At 45.0% G+C, this 21,971-nt stretch overlaps 1 protein-coding gene and 1 pseudogene across 1 annotated transcript; both read left to right on the forward strand.

Annotated features, from left to right (window-relative positions):
* The window catches only part of LOC122645999, a 66,473-nt pseudogene that overhangs the window by 3,627 nt on the left and 40,875 nt on the right, over positions 1-21,971 (forward strand).
* LOC122646000 (trihelix transcription factor GT-3b-like) lies at positions 12,694-13,608 on the forward strand. The gene is made up of 2 exons (XM_043839453.1): positions 12,694-13,030; positions 13,168-13,608. The coding sequence occupies exons 1-2, from the start codon at positions 12,716-12,718 to the stop codon at positions 13,606-13,608; spliced, it is 756 nt and encodes a 251-aa protein (XP_043695388.1). The 5' UTR covers positions 12,694-12,715.

Genomic DNA, 21,971 nt, shown 5'->3' on the forward strand with positions numbered 1-21,971 from the left:
TGATAGCAAAGAGCTCAGGATAGCATTGGACGGTGAGGAGACTATCAAAACTGTGTGCAAGGAGGTGAAATGTCTGGTCATCATTGTGTCAGGTCGACCCGTGGTAACAGAGCCTTATGTGGATATTATGGAGGCATCGGTGGCTGCTTGGCTTCTAGTCGCGCAATAGAGGCCATGGTGTTTCATCTTCCTCTGCATCATCTTTTTCATTTAGTTGATTGGTTATGGTATAGATTACAACAAAAAAAAATTGTAGATAAAGGGCTATATAAAGATCAGAAGGGTATGTTTGTTGTAGCATTCATATAATTGTTATTTTGATCAATGAAAATTTATGAAATACTAAGGCTGTGTTTGATATGGATTTTTGGAATGCATTCTAGGTTGATTTTCCATTCTCGGAAATAAAAACAACTATTTTTATCATCTGTGAAATCGACTTAGAATGCAAGCATAATAGGAGCTTTTCTGTTACATTCATGGAAGAGGAGGCAATCCAAGATGGATTATGGATGTTGATGTAGAAATCGCAACCAAGGAATATCGATTGGGAAAACAATTACCATTAATCCAAAGGAAATGTCACTGAGTGTAACAATCTTATTTAGTTAATGAAGGGAAGAGGATGGGATATACTTTTTTTGAGCATTTTTTTCATTTTTTCTTTGCTTGACTAGTAACATTAGGGAAAGAAAGCCTTAGTAAAAGGAGACAAATAATTGTGCAAGCTAAAGTTATAAAATAAAATAGAGTATACGAACCACCGTTGTTCATCAACTGGAGGAGTAGTTGATGTGTTGATAGGGGAGTCCATAATCACATCAAATCAAATTTGTGTAAAAAAAAAAAGTTCCACACATTGTTGGAGGAGGATTGAAACAAAATATATTTTCAGATTCTAAATGACTAGTGTCTTTCTTAAACCATTCTTCATCTTTTTAATATGGGTAAATTACATAGCAACCCCTGAGATTTGCTCTAAATATAGTGCAATCCCTTGTGTTTCCAAAATATACACTCCGACCCCCTGAGTTTAGGGTACTTGTTACTCTAAGCCCCACTCTGTTAGAGGATTCCTGTTAGTTGTTGACATGTTGGCTATCGATGCCTTAAAATGACAAATATACCCTTGATGGGGTGTGAGCTTACCATTTTGCCCATATGGCAGTCCAAACTTCACACCCCCTTCCTTCTACAGACAAGGGTTGGATGCAAGGAAACAATGAAACTGGGCTTGCTCGTTGATGCAAATGCATAAGCCAATTGGAAGGCTTTCTTTTTCTCTTCTATAGATACTAGTCTTCTTTCTGAGATAAAATAGGTGGAATAGATCTTACTAGGATTGATGACGTTTGACGTCTCTTCCACCAGTATCTGCTGAATATTTTTCAAGTAAATGTTGGTAAATCTTTTGGGATTGGTGTGTGGTTTGTGTGATTACACTTTCATCAAAAAAAAAGGAAAGCAAGTCTTTGTTGGGTTAATAAGATTGTAACTATTTTCGTTATAGTTGTAAATGTCACCAAGGTCAGGGTTGGATTTTTCTCGTACTTCCACATTGTGATCATGTGGGTCTCACATTCATACTCTCTTTCTTTTCTAACTATCAGAATTGATATAGTTTTATATTTCATTAATCTGAATTAGTTTAAAATACAAGATATATATATATATATATATATATATATATACAATGCTGGATCGTTCAAAGGAAGTTATCGTGAGTGACACTAATTCCTCACATGTGATAACCAATGAACTATCCAAGGTTGAATATAAAAAGGAATCCTAATGCTAATGGAAGAGTCCTAATACTAATGGAAGTCTAATTCCATTGATACACCCCTCAAGGTGAAGGGTGAGAGCATCGAAGCTTCAACTTGTCAGGCATGAATTGATAGCGGGCAGTAGGCAAAGCTTTGGTAGGAATGTCCGCAATTTGATCATTAGTGGAGATGAACTGGACATTGAGTTTGTGTTGAGCGACTTTGTCACGGACAAAGTGGAAATCGATTTCCACATGCTTTGTATAAGCATGGAACACAGGATTGGCAAATAGGTAAGTCGCACCAATATTGCCACACCAGAAAATAGGAGGTGAAGGCAAAGGAATGCCAAGTTCATCAAATAGAGACTCCAACCAGATAAGTTCTACAGCGGCATCCGCTAGAGCCTTATATTTGGATTCCGTGGAGGAACGGGCAACCGTCTTTTGCTTGCGAGAAGACCAAGAGATGAGGTTAGGCCCAAGAAAGATGGCATAACCCCTAGTAGACTTACGGTCCTCACCATAACCAGCCCAGTTTGCATCAGTGAAGGCCTATAGGGTGAGGTTAGAATCGCGACTGAAGAGAAGACCATGACTGATTGTGCACTTAAGATAATGAAGAATCCGGTTAACCATAATCCAATGGTCCTCAGTTGGAGAGTGCATGTGTTGGCAAGCATGATTGACGACAAAAGCAACGTCTGGCCTAGTGAGTGTAACGTACTGTAATGCACCAACCACAGACCGATACTGAGTAGGATCTAAGAATGGTGCACCCCCTGTGAGAGATGGTTTGAGCATGGAAGCCATAGGAGTTTGAATTACTTTGCAGTCAGCCATACCAATGCGGGATAGAAGATCCCCAATATACTGAGATTGAGAGAGTAAGAGACCTTGAGAGTGCGTGAGGGCCTCAATACCAAGGAAAAAATGCAGTGGTCCAAGATCCTTAATAGAGAACTCAGTCGCCAGGCAAAGGAGAAGCGTGTTGACCTGAGTAGGGTCAGAGCTGGTAACTAATATATCATCAACATAAACCAGAACATAGAGAGAGTGAGAACTTGACCGATAAATAAACAGAGATGGATCAGTCTTGGACGCTTTAAATCCAAACTGAACTAAAAACTGAGAGAGCCGATGGAACCAAGCTCGTGGGGCCTGCTTGAGGCCATAAAGAGACCTGTGTAAATGACAGACATGGTCAGGATGATTTGAATCTGCAAAGCCAGGGGGTTGGACCATAAATAATTCCTCTGTAAGATGCCCATGAAGGAATGCATTGCGAACATCAAGTTGCCAAATGGGCCAGCCGCGACTCACGGCAAGGGCTAAGATAGTGCGAATGGTAGTGGCTTTGACCACTGGACTGAAAGTTTCTGTATAATCAACGCCCTGTTGTTGATGAAAACCATTGGCCACAAGACGGGCCTTATATCTTTCGAGAGAGCCATCTGCCTGCCATTTAATCCGATAGACCCATTTACAACCAACCAAATTCATGTTAGGGCGATGGGGCACCAGAGACCAAGTGCCATTGCGAATTATGGCATTAAACTCTTCCGCCATTCCTGCACTTTGTTAGCTTAAGTAAAACAAGTAGGTTCAGAAATGTCAGTAGCCGTGGTGGTGTGAGCTTGTGGATGATTGTGGGGGCACAGTTGCATGGGATGAGGGATAGGAGTGGTGGGGGGGGGTATTGTAAAGGTCAATGAGGGTTCGGGTTCTGGTGGGAGGGGAAAGGGAGGTTTCGGGTGTGGGGAGGTGTGGGGAGATGGGTTCGGGTATTGGAAATTAGGGGAGGGGAGATGGGGACTGTGGCAAGGGAGGGGGAGGAGGTGTGGTAGGAGGTAGGTGAAGAGGGACGGATGCCCAAGGAGGGGGAGCTGGCAAAGGGATACAAAGTTTCATCAAATCGAACATGTCGACAGATGTAGAGCTTGTTGGTAACTAAGTCAAGGCAACGATACCCAGAGTGAGAGGGGCTATAACCCAAAAAGACACAAGGGGTAGACTGAAAATCCATTTTATTGGTGTTGTAGGGACGTAAGTATGGGAAACAACGACAACCAAAAATACGAAGGAAAGAGTAATCTGGTGGCTTATGATGAACAATTTGAAAAGGTGATAAATTATGAGAAACTCGAGAGGGCATTCTGTTAATGAGATAGACGGCAGTCTCAAAATCAAAATGCCAATAAGAACGAGGAGTGGAGCTGTGGGCTAGGAGAGAGAGCCCTGTTTCAACAATATGGCGGTGACGTCGCTCAACTGAACCCTATTATTCATGAGTGTGAGGACAGGAGACTCGGTGAGCAATGCCAATGGAGGAAAAATATTGGGGAAGAGTTCAGTATTCTCCACCCCAATCAGTTTGAATGGCCTTGATTTTACGATTGAATTGACATTCCACTAAAGACTGAAAACACTGAAAAGTAATGAAAACATCAGATTTAACAGACAAGGGATAAAACCAAATATATTTACTATGATCATCCACAAAAATTACCAAATATTTATGTCTATGAATAGAGCGGGTGGGAGAGGGTCCCCAAACATCACTAAAAATAAGATCCAAAGGAAATAAACTATGAGAACTAGTCTCCCTTAATGATAAACGACAAGACTTGCCCAATTGAGAGGCAGAACAGACATGACTGAGCCATGTGGACTGACACGATAAATTATTAACATGTAATATATGACGAAGAAGACTTTCATGTGGATGACCTAAATGATGATGCCAGCTATCAATTGAGGTGCGTTCAGAGATACTTGCAAAAGGTGGGTTGGTGGAAGCAAAGGAAAGAGTGTATAAGTCACCATTACTCTGTCCAGAAAGGAGCATTGCCTTGGTTGTGGAATCCTTGACAAGAAAAAAAGAAGGGTGAAACTCAAAAAATACATTATTATCTTGTGCAAACTTTTGAACAGAAAGAAGTGGTTTGTTAATTGTAGGAACATGCAAAATATTAGATAGGCGAAAAGAAAGATCAGAGTGGGGGAGGGAAGGGAAGCATCACCAATATGAACAATAGATAAACCCTTACCGTTGCCAATGTGAAGCTAATCATTACCAGAATAGTCGTTGTATGCAGATAGGGAGCCAATGTCAGGTGTAACATGATGTGTGGCACCAGTGTCTGGGTACCAAGTTAAAGCTGTGGAGGGGGGTGTGGGAAAGAGGGGTGGTTGGGTAGTATAGGCCGCGGGTGAGGTATGGGTGGAGTAGGGATGATTGGAGGTGGGGAATGGAGGGGAGGGGGTTGGATGATGGAAAAGATGGGGTTGGTCCTTGTAGTGACAATTTTGGGCAGTATGATAGAGGCGATGGCAGATGGTACACCAATGATTATTGTGTTGGGAACGACCACCACAGCCAAGACCATGACCGCCACGACCACGAGAAGATCCCCTATTGGAGGTGGACTGATCAGAGACAGAGCCACGGTTGACAAAGAGTGCAGAAGGGGCTATGGAGGTAGGAGAAGCATCAGAGGCAGCAAGCTTTGTGAAGGAGGTTAACACGTCATGACTCTGTAGGAACCCAAGTAAGTCGGTGAAGGATGGAGCCGGCTTCTGAGTAAGAAGAGAAGGGACGATGGGCTTCAATTCAGGAAGAAGGCCATGGTAGATATGGACATTAAAGTCCTCCGGGGCAAGGGTCTTGCCGGCAGCCTGCAGTTCATCGGCAATGGAGCGGGCTCGTTGAAGAAAGAGAGCCACAGATTCTTCATATTTTTGAGAAATTTCATTAAGGGCCAAATTGAGAGACATAATGTGAGTGCTCGACGTGGATCTATAGGCGACATGAAGAGCATCCCAAAGAGCCTTACTTGTATCCTTTCCAATAATGAGAGGGAGCACTTCGGTAGACAAAGAGGAGATCAATAAACTGAGGATGAGAGCATCCTGTTGTTTCCATTTAGCACCAGAATCAGGATCTGCAGATGGAGTGACGGTTCCATCGAGGTAGCCAAATAGATTTTGGCCGGTGAGGAAAGGAGTAAGTTGTTGGCCAAACAACGGTCCAGGGATCAAACCATGGTTCCCTAGGGAGACCAAGATATATATCCTTAGGGTTTTGCATGCCCTGGGTTAGCCCATGGTGTCCCATGGGTGCCCCATTTTAATTTTTAGGGTTTTCCATGGTCGCCCATGGGAACCCTGGTGCATCCCTGTTAGGGTTTCTGCTTCCCTCATGTGTCCCATAAAATTTATTATCACAGTGTGGACGAAGAAACTCATCCCTAGTCCATCACATGGCAAGAGAGATCCATCCCTAACTCGAATGCGCAGCGGAAAAGGTCAATTCGAGTTTCTTTCGCGTCCCATAAATATTAATAATCAATAAACTGAAGGAATTCATGAAGAACTGCTAACCTGGTGAGCCTCAAGTGTTGCTCCTCCAATAGACAGTAGTTCTTCCTCCAGCGAGTGCTCCAAGCAAACAGATCTGAACCTCCAATGGTGCTACCAAGGTTCTACACGCCAGTCCCAGATGCCCTCAAACTCCTTAGCACAGATATAGGGTTTCACAAACCCTAACTCTCACACACAGGTGAGAGAAGCAAGAAGAAGAAGAGAGATCACAAGAGGGAGAGAGAGAAACCAAAAACATAGGAGAGAGAGTGTCTGCTCCAAAAACATGGAGAGCTGCACTCTTCTGCATTTTATGGTCCCCTATTTATAATAATAGGGTTTAATTAAATCCTAGATAGATTTAATAGAGCCCTAGTGAGAGTCTGACTCTCTCTCTCTCAGTCTGGCAGTTCTATTTAAACTCAAAGTGCTACACAGGTGAAGAAGCAGAATCTAATTGGGAAAGTATTAATTAGATTCTTTATTTAATTATTAATGGATAATTACAATTAGCACCAAATCCATTAATTAAATAAAGAGGCCAATTAAATTAGTAAATTCCAAATAACTCCCTATATGATAACAATTTATCACATACAACCCCCCTACTAATCAACACCATCATTATGGAATCTAGGGCATGTACACATGTACTGCCAAACCCCAATCCATAGTACATGTCCATATAAGAGCGTTTGTGCATCCGATTGGGTCCTGCAAAACTCGATAAAACACTTTATTTGAAATAACTATAAATAATGTATCATTTTATGTAAAATAAATTTTGCAAAAACCATTTCCAAAACGGTACTGGATCCAGATTCTGATCCGACCATGCACAGACAGTCTCTATCTTGGTGTTCCCCAATCGGGCAGTGGTAACCGTGTTGGATAACTCCTTCACTCACAAAGTGTTCACGCATTCCCATAACACCGGCTTTGACTCGCTTGAGTCTCATTCATTGATGAACCAAAGAATGCGATCACACTTTGCAGTGACAGGGTTCCCTCAGGTACAGGGTGTCGGTGACACATGTCTATCCCTTCCTACATCTGGTAGTAATACATGAGGGAATCGACAAAGTAGATTCTTCGCCAATGCACACATCAAACATGTGAGCACTCGCATTCGTACCCTGACATCACATGTCTAGGCATACCCAATGCGACGACCATATGATAAGGGTGCCCAGCCCAAACCCTAGTCGTGACTACCATTTTAAGTATAACTTACGGACGCATAATGCTCAAAAAGTTTATATCGCATGTGACAATATTAAACTAAAATGTATAAATGTTCAATACAAAGGTGAACCGGATTGAACCGGACCAAACCGGGTTTGATGGACACACACTTGTCCAACATAAGCTCCACCTTCCAGAGAAGGAAGTTTGTTGAAGTGAGCTTAAGACTGAGATAATGGTGGGCTGCTGGAAGAGGAGCGGCTGCTGGAGAAGTCGTCATAGTTGTTGTAGAAAGAAGGGTAATGGAGGAAAGAACTCACGCTGGTGAGTCAATCCAGGAAGAGGGATCAAAAGAGAGGAGGCGTTAGCCAAAGACTCGTGATACCATATCAGTCTCAAGCTCACTTCAACAAACTTCTTGGATCGTTCATTAATAGTTTAGAATTGATATAGTTTTGTATTTCATTAATCTGAATTAGTTTAGAATACAAGAGATATATATATATATATATACAATGCTGGATCGTTCAAAGGAGGTTATCGTGAGTGACACTAATTCCTCACATGTGATAACCACTGAACTATCCAAGGCTGAATATAAAAAGGAATCCAAATGCTAATGGAAGAGTCCTAATACTAATGGAAGTCTAATTCCGTTGATACTAACCATGTGGATCTCCTATTGAAGAAAACGTTTCCTACATCGTGATTGGTATGGTGTGGGAGATTCCTCTGACACAAGTTGCATGAGAAACCCTTTTACCCATGATTCAAATATTGTTAATAAGCTACTACCATAGATAGACAATATTGTAATCAAAGTAGAAAAAGCAGTAAAGAAAGCAAAAGACTGTAAAAACAAAAAAGCCGAGAATGCCCAAATAGTGATCTTGAGGTTTTAGATGCTAGCTTGATCTTCTTCAAGGCATCCCAATAAGGCATGGTTTCTGGGTCTTGAGGAGAGGGGTTCTTCACCATTTGGAGAGATTTTTCAGTGGATTTGGTTGTCAGAGATCTGAAAATTACCTCCCATTCCTTTCTCAGTTAAAATCATGGTGGACACTCTATTACTCCATCTTCTCTCGGTGACCCTAGCTGCAACCTCCCTGAGCAATCAAACCTCTAACCTATTTACAATATCCCCCCCCCCAACTCTGCGACCTGCACAACCTACAGCCACAATTTCATTGGTTTCATTGTACACTTTTACTGGAGTCCATATTTGGAGGCTGAAAGCTCTGATAATCTTTACAATGCAAGGAGCGAGCATAATCAAGCTTGCACCATTCCATGGAACCCCAAAGAAATAGAGTGCCCTAGACTCACTAAAACAGAACTGAAGCAAAAATAAAGGGGTTAAACGTGCAAGAGGGTGGCTTTCTCCAAGGAGAAATTGCCACGATTTTTCCATTCATATGGGGTTACTGGAGGAAGGCAGAGGATGATAGACACAATAGTGGGGTGGTCAGAAGTTGCAGCGGTGGTGGGGCGGTAGTTGAAGAATAAGAAGAAAGAAGAAGAGGAAGAAATAGTGGTGAGTCCCACTTTTTAGGTTAGAAACATAAAAAAAATTAGAATATGGTTAATTGAAGGGCAAAATTGCCATTTAAATTTTATACTTAATACCGTCCACTTAAAGGTGCCAGGTGTATATTTTGGAAACACAGGGGGTCGCCATGTAATTTACCCTTTTAATATTAGATTGAGTGTTGTCTGTGCTGACATTCTTTCTCTTAATCATTTTTTTAATCTTGATATGTTTTTGTTTGGAAGAGAGCCCACCTGGGCTCAATGGTAAGATTGCTCCATTGCGACCTAGTGGTCATGGGTTCAAGTCAAGAAACAGCCTCCTCCAAACCTGTGCAGTGCCTGGAGCCTGACGTACTGAGACGTCCTAAGTACACCAATGGTGAAGCTCATGCACAGGGAAAAGTGGCTTCTCTCTGTAAATCCTGACATCCTATTGGATAAGATCTTCTCTTCCTTCTTTCAATAATATTTTTATTTCTTCTTGATGACCAAAAAATTTGTCTAATTATTCAAGTGTTCAATTTGGACCTACGCACATCTTGCAATGTGGAGAAATTAATCTTAGAAAATTTGGTGTATCTAAAGAAAATTGAACTGCAAATGCAAGAGGAAAAAAAAAAAAAGTTGAAAACATAGCAACGCATGTGTGAAATGGATAAAAAATGATGAAATTAACCGTCAACTTAAGGAGAACAATTTACCAATAAAAAGAAACGTCATACATCCATATAGGCGACTATGGAAAGATAATTTTCCCAATAAAGAGGAAAAAAATTTTCCTTCACTACGCGGTGAAGATTCACCACACAATCTCAAGATTCGAAAAGCCTATAAGGTTTTAGTAGGTTCCCCAAAATACCTTCCGGTGCACATCTCAATCCATTCACCGTGGTTGAAGGAAAACTCGTCCTAAAAAAAACCGTAAACAATTGATATAAATAAAAAAGAAGATTTGTTCATGTTTTTGTTTGATCCAATCTTATACAAGTATACTAATTCAAACATGATTTATTGAGAAAAAGACAACCCGAGAAAATAATAGGTCAAATTACGAACCAATAAAAGTTATAAAGAAAGTCAAAATGCTCAAAACTCAAATGTGTGAACACTACAACAAAAAGGAAATATAATTGTGGTTTTTTTGGCAATAAAAGGTCCAAAAATCCGTTGCAATAGTCTATATATAGCTACGGATTACCTACGGTTTTCTATCCGCAACTACAAGTGTCGTCGCTAAGTCTATAGCTACGGATTTCCTACCGCAGGAAAAGGTACTTTGTAATTGTGGAAAAATCCACAACAAATCTACAACTGCGGATTTCTAGTTGCGGAAGTTTCCGCATCAAACCTATAACTGTGGATTTTTTGTTGTGGATTTTTCCTCAACAAATCTATAACTGTGGATTTTTTGCTATGGATTTTTCCGCAACAAATTTATAACTATGGATTTTTAATTGCAGATATTTCCACAGCAAATCTATAACTACGGATTTTAGCTGCGGAATTTGGCGTCCCAAAATTTATAGCTATAACTTTGTAGTTGCGAATTTCAGTTGTAGATTTATGTGCTTCAAAAGCTATAACTGTGGATATTAGGTTAAGCACATGCTCACCTAAGTAGTGCTATATATGGAATACAAGAAAAAAAGAGAGAGGAAAGAAACATACATACCTCGTCTTTCCTTTGTTTTTTTTTTTTTTTTTTTTTTGATGAAACAACAAAGTGAAGTGTAATCACACAAACCACACACCAATCCCAAAAGGTTAACCGACTTTTGAAACCGTGGAATGACGGATATACACAACACATACACCACACACACACCCGATGTGAGACTAAACCCACCCCCTTTTCTTTTGATGAAACAACAAAGTGAAGTGTAATCACACAAACCACACACCAATACCAAAAGGTCTTGTTTTTCCTTTGTTGTGGGTACCTACTTGGCTATTTCATTGTGGGCATTAATTGGGGAAAAGGGTACTTGGGACATTCAACTCACAAGGGGTAATAACTATCAAATCATGGGTTTTGAGGTTTTCCTATTCGCTAAGTTGAATTTTCCCTTTGTTTTTGTATTATTTTTTGCCCCTAAGTCTCTGTTTGTTTCAACAAAAAATTTGACTTGGAATTTTACGCGACAAATTTTTCTTCTTACATGTAAAATTTTATGTTGAAATTTTTTCTAATGTTTGTTTCCACAAAAAAATAAACCTTGGAACACTTTTCAACATTTAAAATTTTTTGAAGTGAAAAGTTTCAAGTAAAATTTTACATCGAAACAAACTGAGTCTTACTTTTTAGAATTAAGTTTTCCTCCACCAATGGGGGACGGTTCACCCACTATCCTAGGGTTCACAAATCCCTCCTAGGGTTTTAGTATGTTCCAAAATACTCATTTAATATCCTTTCCTGCCCTATTCTACCTAATGGTATTCCATTCACCGTGGGTAGAGCGAAACTCGGTCCTACCTTTTATATCTATTTCTTGCAGATCCTCCTTTATTGTGTACTTACCCCAACTGTTCTGCTGTGCATACACAACAAGTCACAAAATGACCATCTTACCCCCACTCGGGCAAGGGTAAAGTGATCATTGCGTGCCTTGCTATGTCTGTGTAGTAGGGCAATTGAGCCAGCCGGGCGCAGCAGGAGACCCCAGTCCATTTCTTGCGTGCCAAATTAACACAATGAATGAAACTCTGCACATACGTGCAGATGCACGTAAATGTGAGAGGTAACCACCTGTCCTATTTTTGCCATTTACAAGGGGAGGAGTATTTATGAAAACGAAATAAACACGTGATTGGCTCTGAGATGTACGTCACATATGTACATTTTATGGAAACAAAATAAACATATGATTAGCTCTAAGATGTACATTCACACAAAATAAACAGATTCCATTCTCAAATGAGCATGCAACTTGCTCCACATTCTGTTCTTACAAGAGACATACACAGAAATATTCAAACATCTAAGTCGGAATCTCACCAAACCGAATTCATCATAATCTATAAAAATTCAACAAAAAAAAAAAAATTTATAAAAAGAGGAGATTTTAGAATCTTAATTCCACATACAGTGGCCCTATCTAATTATTGACCAAAAAAGGTTTGATGAAACTTGGGTCTACTAGATTGGAGGTCAACAAAATAAATTAACAAAATTAAAAAGCTCCAGGCACGCCAGTCCTAAGAAATGAGATTTAAATACTCTAACCTTCACATCAAAATGAAAAAGTTTGTTGAAGTCGGTTTGATTGGAGGTCAACAAAACAAAAATTATTAACAAATTAATTTAAAAAGCTCCAGCCACGCCAATCCTAAGAACCGAAAAAGTTTGTGGAAATCTCCTACTAAGATTATAGAAAGCCACAGAGACGATACAAAAAACCGAGATCTTTGGAAACGGGGGGCGGACATACGTGGAGACAGAGATGATCCATTCTCAAATGAGCATGCATGCAACTTGCACCTCTTACAAGAGACGTACACAGAAACATTCAAACATCTAAGTCGTCTCACGAAACCGAATTCATAAAAATCAATAAAAATTCAACAAAAAAAAACTAGGGTTTTTTATAATTACCACCCCCAAATCTTTACTATCTATTATTACCCCCCAAAAACTTTCAAACAATTGTTACCCCCTCTGATGTATACTAACCACTAACTGACCCCCACCGTTACATTCGTAACGGTGGGGGTTAGTCGTGACAGTGTGCCGTTGTCACAAATTTTTTAGGATCAAAATGCCCTTTTGAGGTGGTAATTGTTAAAAAAAAAAAAAAAAAAAAAAAAAACCATCATCGTCCTTCTCCTCCTCCTTCTTCCTCCTCTGCAACCCCAAACCTGAGAGAGAGAAAGAAGATGGGAAGTGGAGAGAACGAAGGCTTAGGTCGACTGAACATGATCTCATCTTTGCTGCTGCAAGTGCAACCATCCACCAGCGAGATGCAATCGACGAGCGTTTCACTCAAGAAGGACGATAGAGTTCCTCAGTGGAGCCATCAAGAGATGAAAGATTTTATCGCGATCAGAGCCGAATTAGAGAGGGATTTCACTGTTACGAAGCGAAACAAGACGCTGTGGGAGAGCGTTGCAATAAAGATGAAGAAGAGATGCTACAGAAGAAGCCCTAATCAGTGCAAGTGCAAGTGGAAGAATCTTGTTAATCGATACAAGGTGATTCCTAATCTGATCATTTCTTGAAAAACACAGATCGAAATTTGCCACCTTTTTTTAGGGATTGATTTTTTGGGTTGAAAAAAATTGCCTACTATTTTTTTGGCCTGATTTTTTTGGGTTAATTTTTTATGCAGGGGAAAGAGACATCTGATCCAGACAATGGACGGCAATGTCCGTTCTTTGAGGAGCTACATGCGGTTTTCTTTGAAAGGGAGAAGAATATGCAGAGATTATTATTGGAATCAGAGGTTGGGAATGTGCAGGCGAAGAAGAAGGTGAAGAAGCTGAGTGGGGGAGATCGATCTTCTGATGATTTCTCAGAGGACAATGAAGAGGATGAAGATGAAAGCGAAGAAGAGCGACTCACGAGGAGTGGAAACCGCCGGAAGAGGAAAGCTGATAAGGAGAAGCATCCACAGCAGCCGAGGACCTCGGAGAGATCAGTGAGGATTAATGGTGGGAGCATTCAGGAGATGTTGCAAGAGTTCTTTAATCAGCAGCAGAGGATGGAGATGCAGTGGAGGGAGAAAATGAAGAGGAGGGCTCAAGAGAGGAGGTTGTTAAAGCAACAGTGATAAAGGCTCCTTCTTGCTATAGTTCGTCTCACTCTGTCGCCATTGATTCTAACTTGGAAATGGATATATTAGAGATGCCTTTTTAAGCAATTTTGTTTTTGGACTCGATTTTGATTAGTTTTATCAGTAAAGACTATGAAGGTTTGAAACTTGAAATGAAGTGAAATGGAGCAAAGGAGGATGAGGGAAGAGAGAAGAGTAGAGGAGAGAGATGCCCTTTTAACCTCTCTGTTTGGGGTTGCAGAGGAGGAAGAAGAAGAAGGAGAAGGACGGTGAATCGGTGATGGGTTTTTTTTTTTTTTTTTTTTAACAATTACCACCCCAAAAGGGCATTTTGGTCTTAGAAAATTCGTGACAATGGCACACGTTCACGACTAACCTCCACCGTGACGAAAATGTAACGGTGGGGGTCAGTTAGTGGTTAATATGCATCAGAGGGGGGTAACAGTTGTTTGAAAGTTTTTGGAAGGATAATAGTAGATAGTAAAGATTTTAGGATGGTAATTGTAAAAAACCCAAAAAACTATAAAAAGAGGAGAATTCAGAATCTGAATTCCACATACAGTGGCCCTATCTAAATATTAACCAAAAAAAGTTTGATGAAACTTGGGTCTACTAGATTGGAGGTCAACAAAACAAAAACAGGAGAGAATGTTTTCTATACTATGGGTGCAGGCTGCGCCTAGACATATGGGGGTGGACGAAATGATCACCCTACCCCCCTGAATGGCAGGCCCATGTGTCTGGGCGCAGGCTGTGCTGCGGCACAGAGAACATTAACCCAAAAAATTATTAAAAAAATTAAAAAGCTCTAGGCACTAGACGGAGAGAAGACTATCAAGACTGTGTGCAAGGAGGTGAAATATCTGGTTATCGTTGTGTCAGGTCGACCCATTGTGATAGAGCCCTATGTTGACATGATGGAGGCATTGGTGGCTGCTTGGCTTCTAGGGAGTGAAGCTAGAGCAAGGATTGCTGATGTTATATTTGGGGATTATGATTTCTAGGGTAAGCTTCCGAAGACATGGTCCCGGCGGGTCGACCAGCTGTTGATGAATTTTGGGGATCCGTATTATGACCCACTGTACCCGTTTGGGTATGGGCTCTAGATAGGTATCCAATCACACAAAAGAGGCTCTGCATCTTCTTTTTCATCTATTCGATTCATTATGGTATAGATTATAACAAAAAATTTGTACATAAAGGACTAGATGAGGATCAGAAGGGTATTTTAGTTGTAGCATTTGCATAATTTTTTTTTGATCAATGAAAATTTATGAAATACCAAAACTGAGTTTGGTATGCGTTGTTGGAATGCATTATAGCCTTATAGGTTGATTTTGCATTCTCGGGTAATAAGAACAACTATTTTTATCATATGTGAAATGGACTTAGAATGCAAGCACAATAGGAGTTTTTCTGCTACATTCATAGAAGCGGAGGCAATCCTAGATGGATTATAGAGGTTAATGTAGAAATCGCAACCAAGGAATATCGGTTAGGGAAACAATTACAATTAATCCAAAGGGAATGTCAATTAGTGTAACAATCTTATTTAGTTTATGAAGGGAAGCAGATGGCACACACTTTTTTTGAGTATTTTTTGTATTCAGTTTTTTCTTTGCTTGACAAGTAACATTTGGGAAAGAAAGCCTTAGTAAAAGAAGACAAATAATTTGTTTAGGCTAAATCTATAATATAAAATAGAGTATACGAACCACCATTGTTCATCAACTAGAGCAGTAGTTGCCGAGTATGTTGTGTTGCGTCAAGAAATCGTCGAGCGGTCCTGCGAGTGCCGTCACCTGCAAGTAGACCAAAGGGGTCAACAGAGAGAACCGGTGTGGTCCCGGCCTAGGGCTCTCCGATGCCAAAGTTAGATCTCCTGGCGCAAATAGATGAATAGTAATTATTCAGTATGAGTTTAGATGTCCCTTGATGGGGTTGCGTACCTTGCCTTTTATAGTAGCATATGGCGGTGTATGGCGGTGTGGAGAGTCCCCGTTTGATGGCGATTGTGCCGTTGAGTGGATAGAGGCCCTGGGTAACGGGGCTCTATCCTGATTGGCCATCTCCCCGTGGGAGGGAGTGTCCTGGTGGCATCAGGATCCTTGGTGGATAGATACCCGCGTGTGGTGATAACGTCCTTGGTGCTTGAATCCGTCTGGATGGCATGACCTCTAAGCGGCGGTCTAGAGTCCTGGTAGTGACATGAGTCTTAGCGATACGATCGGATCGTAGATGGGTGGCCCCCACCTCACGTGCCCACGATGTTGTGCCTGGGTGCAAGCCGCCGCCTGGGTGAGGCTGCGCCTGGATGTGTGGCTGCGCCTAGGTGAGGCCGCACCCAAGTGGTGGCCGCGCCCTGGTGAGGAGGCCGCGGCCTGGGTGAGGCCGCTCCCTGGTGAGGAGGCCGCGCCTGGGTGAGGAGGCCGCGCCTGGGTGAGGAGGCCGTGCCTGGGTGAGGCCGCGCCCTGGTGAGGCCGCGCCTGGGTGAGGAGGCCGCGCCTTGATGCGGGGCCGCGGCGGAGTGGTGGCCGCGCCCCCGAGTGGTGCTGGGACCCCGGTTCGTTCCCCTTAGCTATGGAGCGGGTCGTCTGTGACACGTGGCGGTCGTTGATTGGCCCGGTGAATATTGGATGTATCATTTGCCCCCCACTCTCTTGGGATAGGATGTCCAAGAGAGTAGGTGTCTTTGCATAGTGAGGGGTCTGCTGCGAATAGACTTTCCTGTGGGGTTTGCCTGTAAATCCACTAATGAGGTAGGAGAGGTTGGGGGTTCAAACCTTACCTCCTACACTTTTTCTTTTTGTTTTTTGTAGGTATATGTTTCTTCCTCTCCCTTCTTCTTTCACTTCTCATTTCTCTTTCTTACTTTTTGTCTCCCCTTTTGCTCTCCTTTAATTCCCCCTTTTTGTCTTTTGTCTTCTCTTTGGTGCCCACCATGTGCTTGTTTTTGGGTCACCTCCACTAGTATCCATTTTGCTTGATTTTGGGTCCTTGTGTTGGGATTGTGTTATCTTGGTGCCTTGGTTTGCTTGGAAGGCTTGAGTGGTGCTTGGCTTGAGTGCCTTACCTCTTGTGACCTCTATCCCTTGATTGTGCCTCATGGTGTGGCTACGTCATCGCCGTGTGCTTGCCCTTCCGCGTGGTCACCTTTTTTCTGAGGTAAATCGATCCCCACCTTTTTTTTTTTTTTGTATGGTGTCTCCTCGGTCTCGGTGAGGCCGCGCCTGCGGGGTGTGGCCGCGGTGAGGCCGCGCCTGCTGGTGTGGCCGCGGTGAGGCCGCGCCCTGCGGATGTAGCCGCGGTGAGGTCGCGCCTGCTAGTGTGGCCGCGGTGAGGCCGCGCCCTGCGGGTGTAGCCGCGGTGAGGCAGCGCCTGCGGGTGTGGCCGCGGTGAGGCAGCGCCTGCGGGTGTGGCCGCGATGAGGCCGCGCCCTGCGGATGTGGCTGCGGTGAGGCCGCGCCTGCTGGTGTGGCCGCGGTGAGGCCGTGCCCTGCGGGTGTAGCCGCGGCGAGGCCGCGCCTGTGGGTGTGGCCGCGGTGAGGCCGCGCCCTGCGGATGTGGCCTCGCAGGGGTGGCCGCGCCTGAGTGTGGCCGGCTTTGGTGTGGCCCGCGCCTTGTGGGTGTGGCCGCGCCCAACTGGCCGCACCTTGTGGGTGTGGCCGCGCCCAGCTGGCCGCGCCTAGGTGTGGCTGCGCCTTGCTGGTGAAGCCCCGCCTATGGTGGCCGTGGCGTGGGTGTGATGGACCCTCGCTCTTCTTCCCTGTTCTTCCTCTTGTATGTGATGGATCTGCTGTTTATATTTCGCAGGTGGCATTCTTTTCATTTTTCTTGCCAGCTTCGGGGAGATTGCTTTCTCGAGTAAGTAGTTCATTCCCCTCTTGTCCTTCATGTCGTTCCCGGGTGACCTTGGCCCTGCTTCAGTCGGGGTTGGATCTTCAGAGGAGCGTTCCCCCGGATCGCCTTCTTCTGTGGGTACTCCCTCCTCTATACCCTCCCCTAGTGATACTGATGGAGGTGTGGGACCTTCTAGTGTCTCCGGTCCCCGTAGGGATCGTCAGCCCTCTGGAGCGACATCCTCAGCCGCCGGTCCTGCTGATAGGTTAGGCCCTGTTGCTAGCATCTTGTCACCTTCTGACTTGGTTTCCCTCCGTGAGGAGTTCCATATTCCCGCCGAGGTCATGTTGCGTGCTCCTGAGCCTAGCGAGTATGCCTTCTCTCATCGTGCGGGGGAGATCTGTCTCTACCGTTCATTTTTCCTCCAGGGCCTTCGCCTTCCTATCCCTCGGTTTGTCGAGTTAGTGTTAGAGCATTGGCACCTCACCCCTGGGCAGGTGTTGCCCAACTCTTGGAGGGTGATCTTGGGTTTCTATGTCTTCTTCGCCCGCCTGGGGCGTGCCGCCACTGTTTCCCTTTTCTCCCACTTTTATCTATTGAAGAAGGGGAACCATGGATGCTATCACTTGGCTCGCCGCATGCTCAAGGGGCCCTATGCCTCTGTGGAGCTTCTCACGGGGATCACTAGTCACGTGAAGTATTGGAGGGATCGCTTCTTTTTTGCCACGGTCCCCCGATGCCCATTACGGACTGTTAGGGAAATTATTGACCTCAAGAGGGTCAATCAGGGGCTTGAGCTGAGTGATTTTGAGGGTGACTCCCTCAAGCTGTGCCTGGGTCGTGATCCGTTCCACGTCCAGGAGTTGGACTCGGAGGCCTTCCTATCTCTCTGGAAGCTGAGTCTTGGTAAGAGCATTGTCTTTTGTACTTGATTGGCATGTTGGTGTTTGAATGTATGTGTCATCTGATTGGTTGGTCGATCTATACAGTGGATACGCGTCCGGACTTCAGTTTGCTCCGCGGCAATCTGCGGAGGAAGGCCGCTTCTCAGGGTGGTCCATCTGCTGGAGTGACCGATGTTAGTGGTGCTTCTGCGCCTGTGGTTGTTTGAGCGAAGCGGAAGGGTGGACCAGGACATGCCCGCGTGACGAGCTCTGGCGTGCGGGTCCTCCTTCCCCGTACTTCTCCTGGTGACGATGGCGTTCCAGGCTCTGTGCCTCTGCCTCCCTCTGTTGTTCCTTCTGGATCTTCTGTATTGCCCCTTTCCAAGGGGAAAGGTGTGAGTTCCTCTAGCGGTACTGCCACTGATCTTCCCACGCTGGGTGAGTCCCTGGTGATCACCTTGGGCGTGCCGGAGGGCTCGACCTTAGCCGAAGCCGGCGTGTCGCGGGAGTGGGTGGATAGGGGCAGGCTCCCTACCGCGAGGATGGCCTTGCAGAGGCTTAGCGATGCTTGTCTGGCTCAGACCCTCTACCATGACATGGCTTCGGTGAGTTATTCCTTTTCTGTCTCATCATGTCCATTGCTCCATTTATTTTTACATTATTTTATCGCTTGCCATGTTGATTGTAGGTCCATCACCGTATTGCTGAGGCGGTGCTTCGACTGGAGGGTCACGCTTCTCGTGAGGTGCAGATACAACGCACCCTGCGTGACGTGGAGAGGGAGCTCCAGGGTCAGGTCGATGCCCGTGAGAGGGCCGAGGCTGACGCGCAGAGGGTGTCGGGGGAGCTCGCTGTGGCGTCCGGGAAGCTCCTAGAGGTGTCTGAGGAGCTGCGTGTGACCTCTGCTGGTGCGGCCGAGAGCTCGGCTAGGGTTCTTGCTTTGGAGGAGGAGCTTCATTCATTGAGGGGAAGGCATGAGGTGGAGCTGGCATCTGCAGGTGAGCGAGCTGTGGCTGAGTTCCAGGCATCCTCTGCGTTCTCGACGCTGTATCAGGCGCAGCTTCAGCCCGCCTATGAGGGAGGGGTCCGGGACTTAGCCGCTTGTGTCCTGGAGGTGACCCCTGACTATGACTTCTCTGTCTTGGGGTTCTCTGAGTTTGCTGCGGCGCTTCCGGGTGTAGCTGTGGTGGAGAGCGCTCCGGTGTCAGAGGTGGAGGCTGCCCTGCCTGAGGGGGGTGCTGCTGCGCGTCCTCCTGAGGCGGACATGATGTCTCCAGCTGGGTCAGAGGTGACCCACCACTCTGTGATCCCTTGACCTTATGGTCATCCCGATCCTGTAGACGTCTCAACCTTTTTCCTTCTTATTTTTTTTTTGAACTTGAGTTGTAACTACTATGACTTTTCTATGTGATCGCTTTTGCTTTTCTTTGATTGCCTTGTCTCTTGGTGATTATTTGCGCGTTGATGCTCTCTGACCCTTGATAGTTAACGCCTTAGGCGTAGAGCCTCAATGGTGGCATGGCGCCTTAGGCATGAAGCCTCAGTGTTGGCATGTTGCCTTAGGCTTGAAGCCTCGGTGTTGGCATGTCGCCTTAGGCATGAAGCCTCAATGTTGGCATGTCGCCTTAGGCATAAAGCCTCAATGTTGGCATGTTGCCTTAGGCATAAAGCCTCAATGTTGGCATGTTGCCTTAGGCACGAAGCCTCGGTGTTGGCATATCGCCTTAGGCTGAAGCCTCGATGTTGGCATATCGCCTTAGGCATGAAGCCTCAGTGTTGGCATATCGCCTTAGGCATGAAGCCTCAGTGTTGGCATATCGCCTTAGGCATGAAGCCTCAGTGTTGGCATATCGCCTTAGGCATAAAGCCTCAATGTTGGCATGTTGCCTTAGGCACGAAGCCTCAGTGTTGGCATATCGCCTTAGGCACGAAGCCTCGATGTTGGCATATCGCCTTAGGCACGAAGCCTCAGTGTTGGCATATCGCCTTAGGCATGAAGCCTCAGTGTTGGCATATCGCCTTAGGCATGAAGCCTCAATGTTGGTATGTTGCCTTAGGCACGAAGCCTCAGTGTTGGCATATCGCCTTAGGCACGAAGCCTCGATGTTGATATATCGCCTTAGACACGAAGCCTCAGTGTTGGCATCTCGCCTTAGGCATGAAGACTCGATGTTGGCATGTTGCCTTAATGTAGTGGCCGTGATTCGATTGAGTGGTAGGAGAAGACAAGTATTCTTGCAACATTTCTTTATTTTGACTGAAATTCACATTGTCCTTGATGTCGTCTCTTGCTACTCCTATCGCTCTCGTCATTATCACTACCACTCTACTGCTATGCTTCTACTGGTAGTACTTCTTCGAGATGTTCGAGTTCCAGTACGGTCTACCTTCTTGCCCCTGGAGTCTTCAAGCGGTAAGTCCCTGGGCGTATCTGCTTGGAGACTATGTAGGGTCCTTCCCAGTTGGGTGACAGCTTCCCCGCCTTCGTGGCTGCGATGCACTTGCCCTCCGTAGTACTAAATCTCCCTGGTGGAATAGCCTTTCCTTGACCCCTGGCGTTATAGTACTGGCGAACGTTGCTGGTAGGCGACGTTCCTTAGTAGTGCTCTTTCGCTGACCTCATCTATAAAGTCTAGGTTCTCCGCAGATCCGTCGACATAGGTGCGTTCATTGAAGTGCGAACCCTATGGGACATAGCGTAGACCTCTACCGGCGCCAATGCTTGATGCCATATGCTAGGCGGAATGGGCTCTCTCCTGTGGGCGTCCGTCTGTGTAGTTCGGTATGCCCACAGGACGCTTGGTAGCTCTTCTACCCACTTGCCTTTGGCTCCTTCTAGCCTTTTCTTGACTCCTTCCGATAGCGTTCGTTGGTGACCTCCACCGACCATTGGCCGTGGGTATGCTACCGACACAGGCCGATAGTCGATGTTGTAGCTGTGACAGAATGCTTAGAATAGGGTTGTTGAATTGTTTTCCATTATCTGAGACGAGGATCCGTGGTACCCCGAACCTGTAGATGACGTCGTCGCGGATGAACTTCTCCATCTCTGTCTCTGTTATCTTGGCCAAGGGTTTAGCTTCAACCCACTTGGTGAAGTAGTCGATCGCGACGACCAGGTACTTTCTATTTCCTGGTGCTGCGGTGAAGTTGCCTAAGATGTCTAGTCCCCACATGGCAAAAGGTATGGGGTTGAGGATTGATGTCAGCTTGGTGGCGGGTAGATGGGGTACTGGGGTGAACAACTGACATTGCTCGCACTTCTTGGCATATTGGATGGCCTCCTCTTGCATTCGTGGCCAGTATAGTCCCTAGCGGAGGATTTTGTAGGCTAGGGCTCGTCCCCCCATGTGGCTTCCACATATCCCCTCATGGACTTCGGCTAGGGCGTACTCTGCCCCCTTGGGTCCTAGGCACCGGAGTAGTGGTGCTGTTGCCCCCCGCTTGTACAGTACCTTGTCTAGGACGGTGTACTTTGCAGCTCTCATCCTGATCTTCCTTGCTTCGGCCTTGTCTTCTGGTAAGACATCGTTCTGGAGGTAGTTGAGTAGAGGGTCCATCCAGCTAGGTCCCTCCGTGATCTCGTTAACCTGCTTTTCCTTATACGTTGGCTCATGCAGGATCTCAACATAGACT

Source organism: Telopea speciosissima, chromosome 11 (assembly GCF_018873765.1).
Source record: "Telopea speciosissima isolate NSW1024214 ecotype Mountain lineage chromosome 11, Tspe_v1, whole genome shotgun sequence".
NCBI classification, from domain to species: Eukaryota; Viridiplantae; Streptophyta; class Magnoliopsida; order Proteales; family Proteaceae; genus Telopea; species Telopea speciosissima.

Bases quoted from the DNA above. Each gene is read 5' to 3' on its own strand.
- LOC122646000 (XM_043839453.1), top strand. From the start codon at position 12,716: ATGGGAAGTGGAGAGAACGAAGGCTTAGGTCGACTGAACATGATCTCA. The intron at 13,031-13,167 runs GTGATTCCTAAT...TTTTTTATGCAG, and splicing joins ATCTTGTTAATCGATACAAG to GGGAAAGAGACATCTGATCC.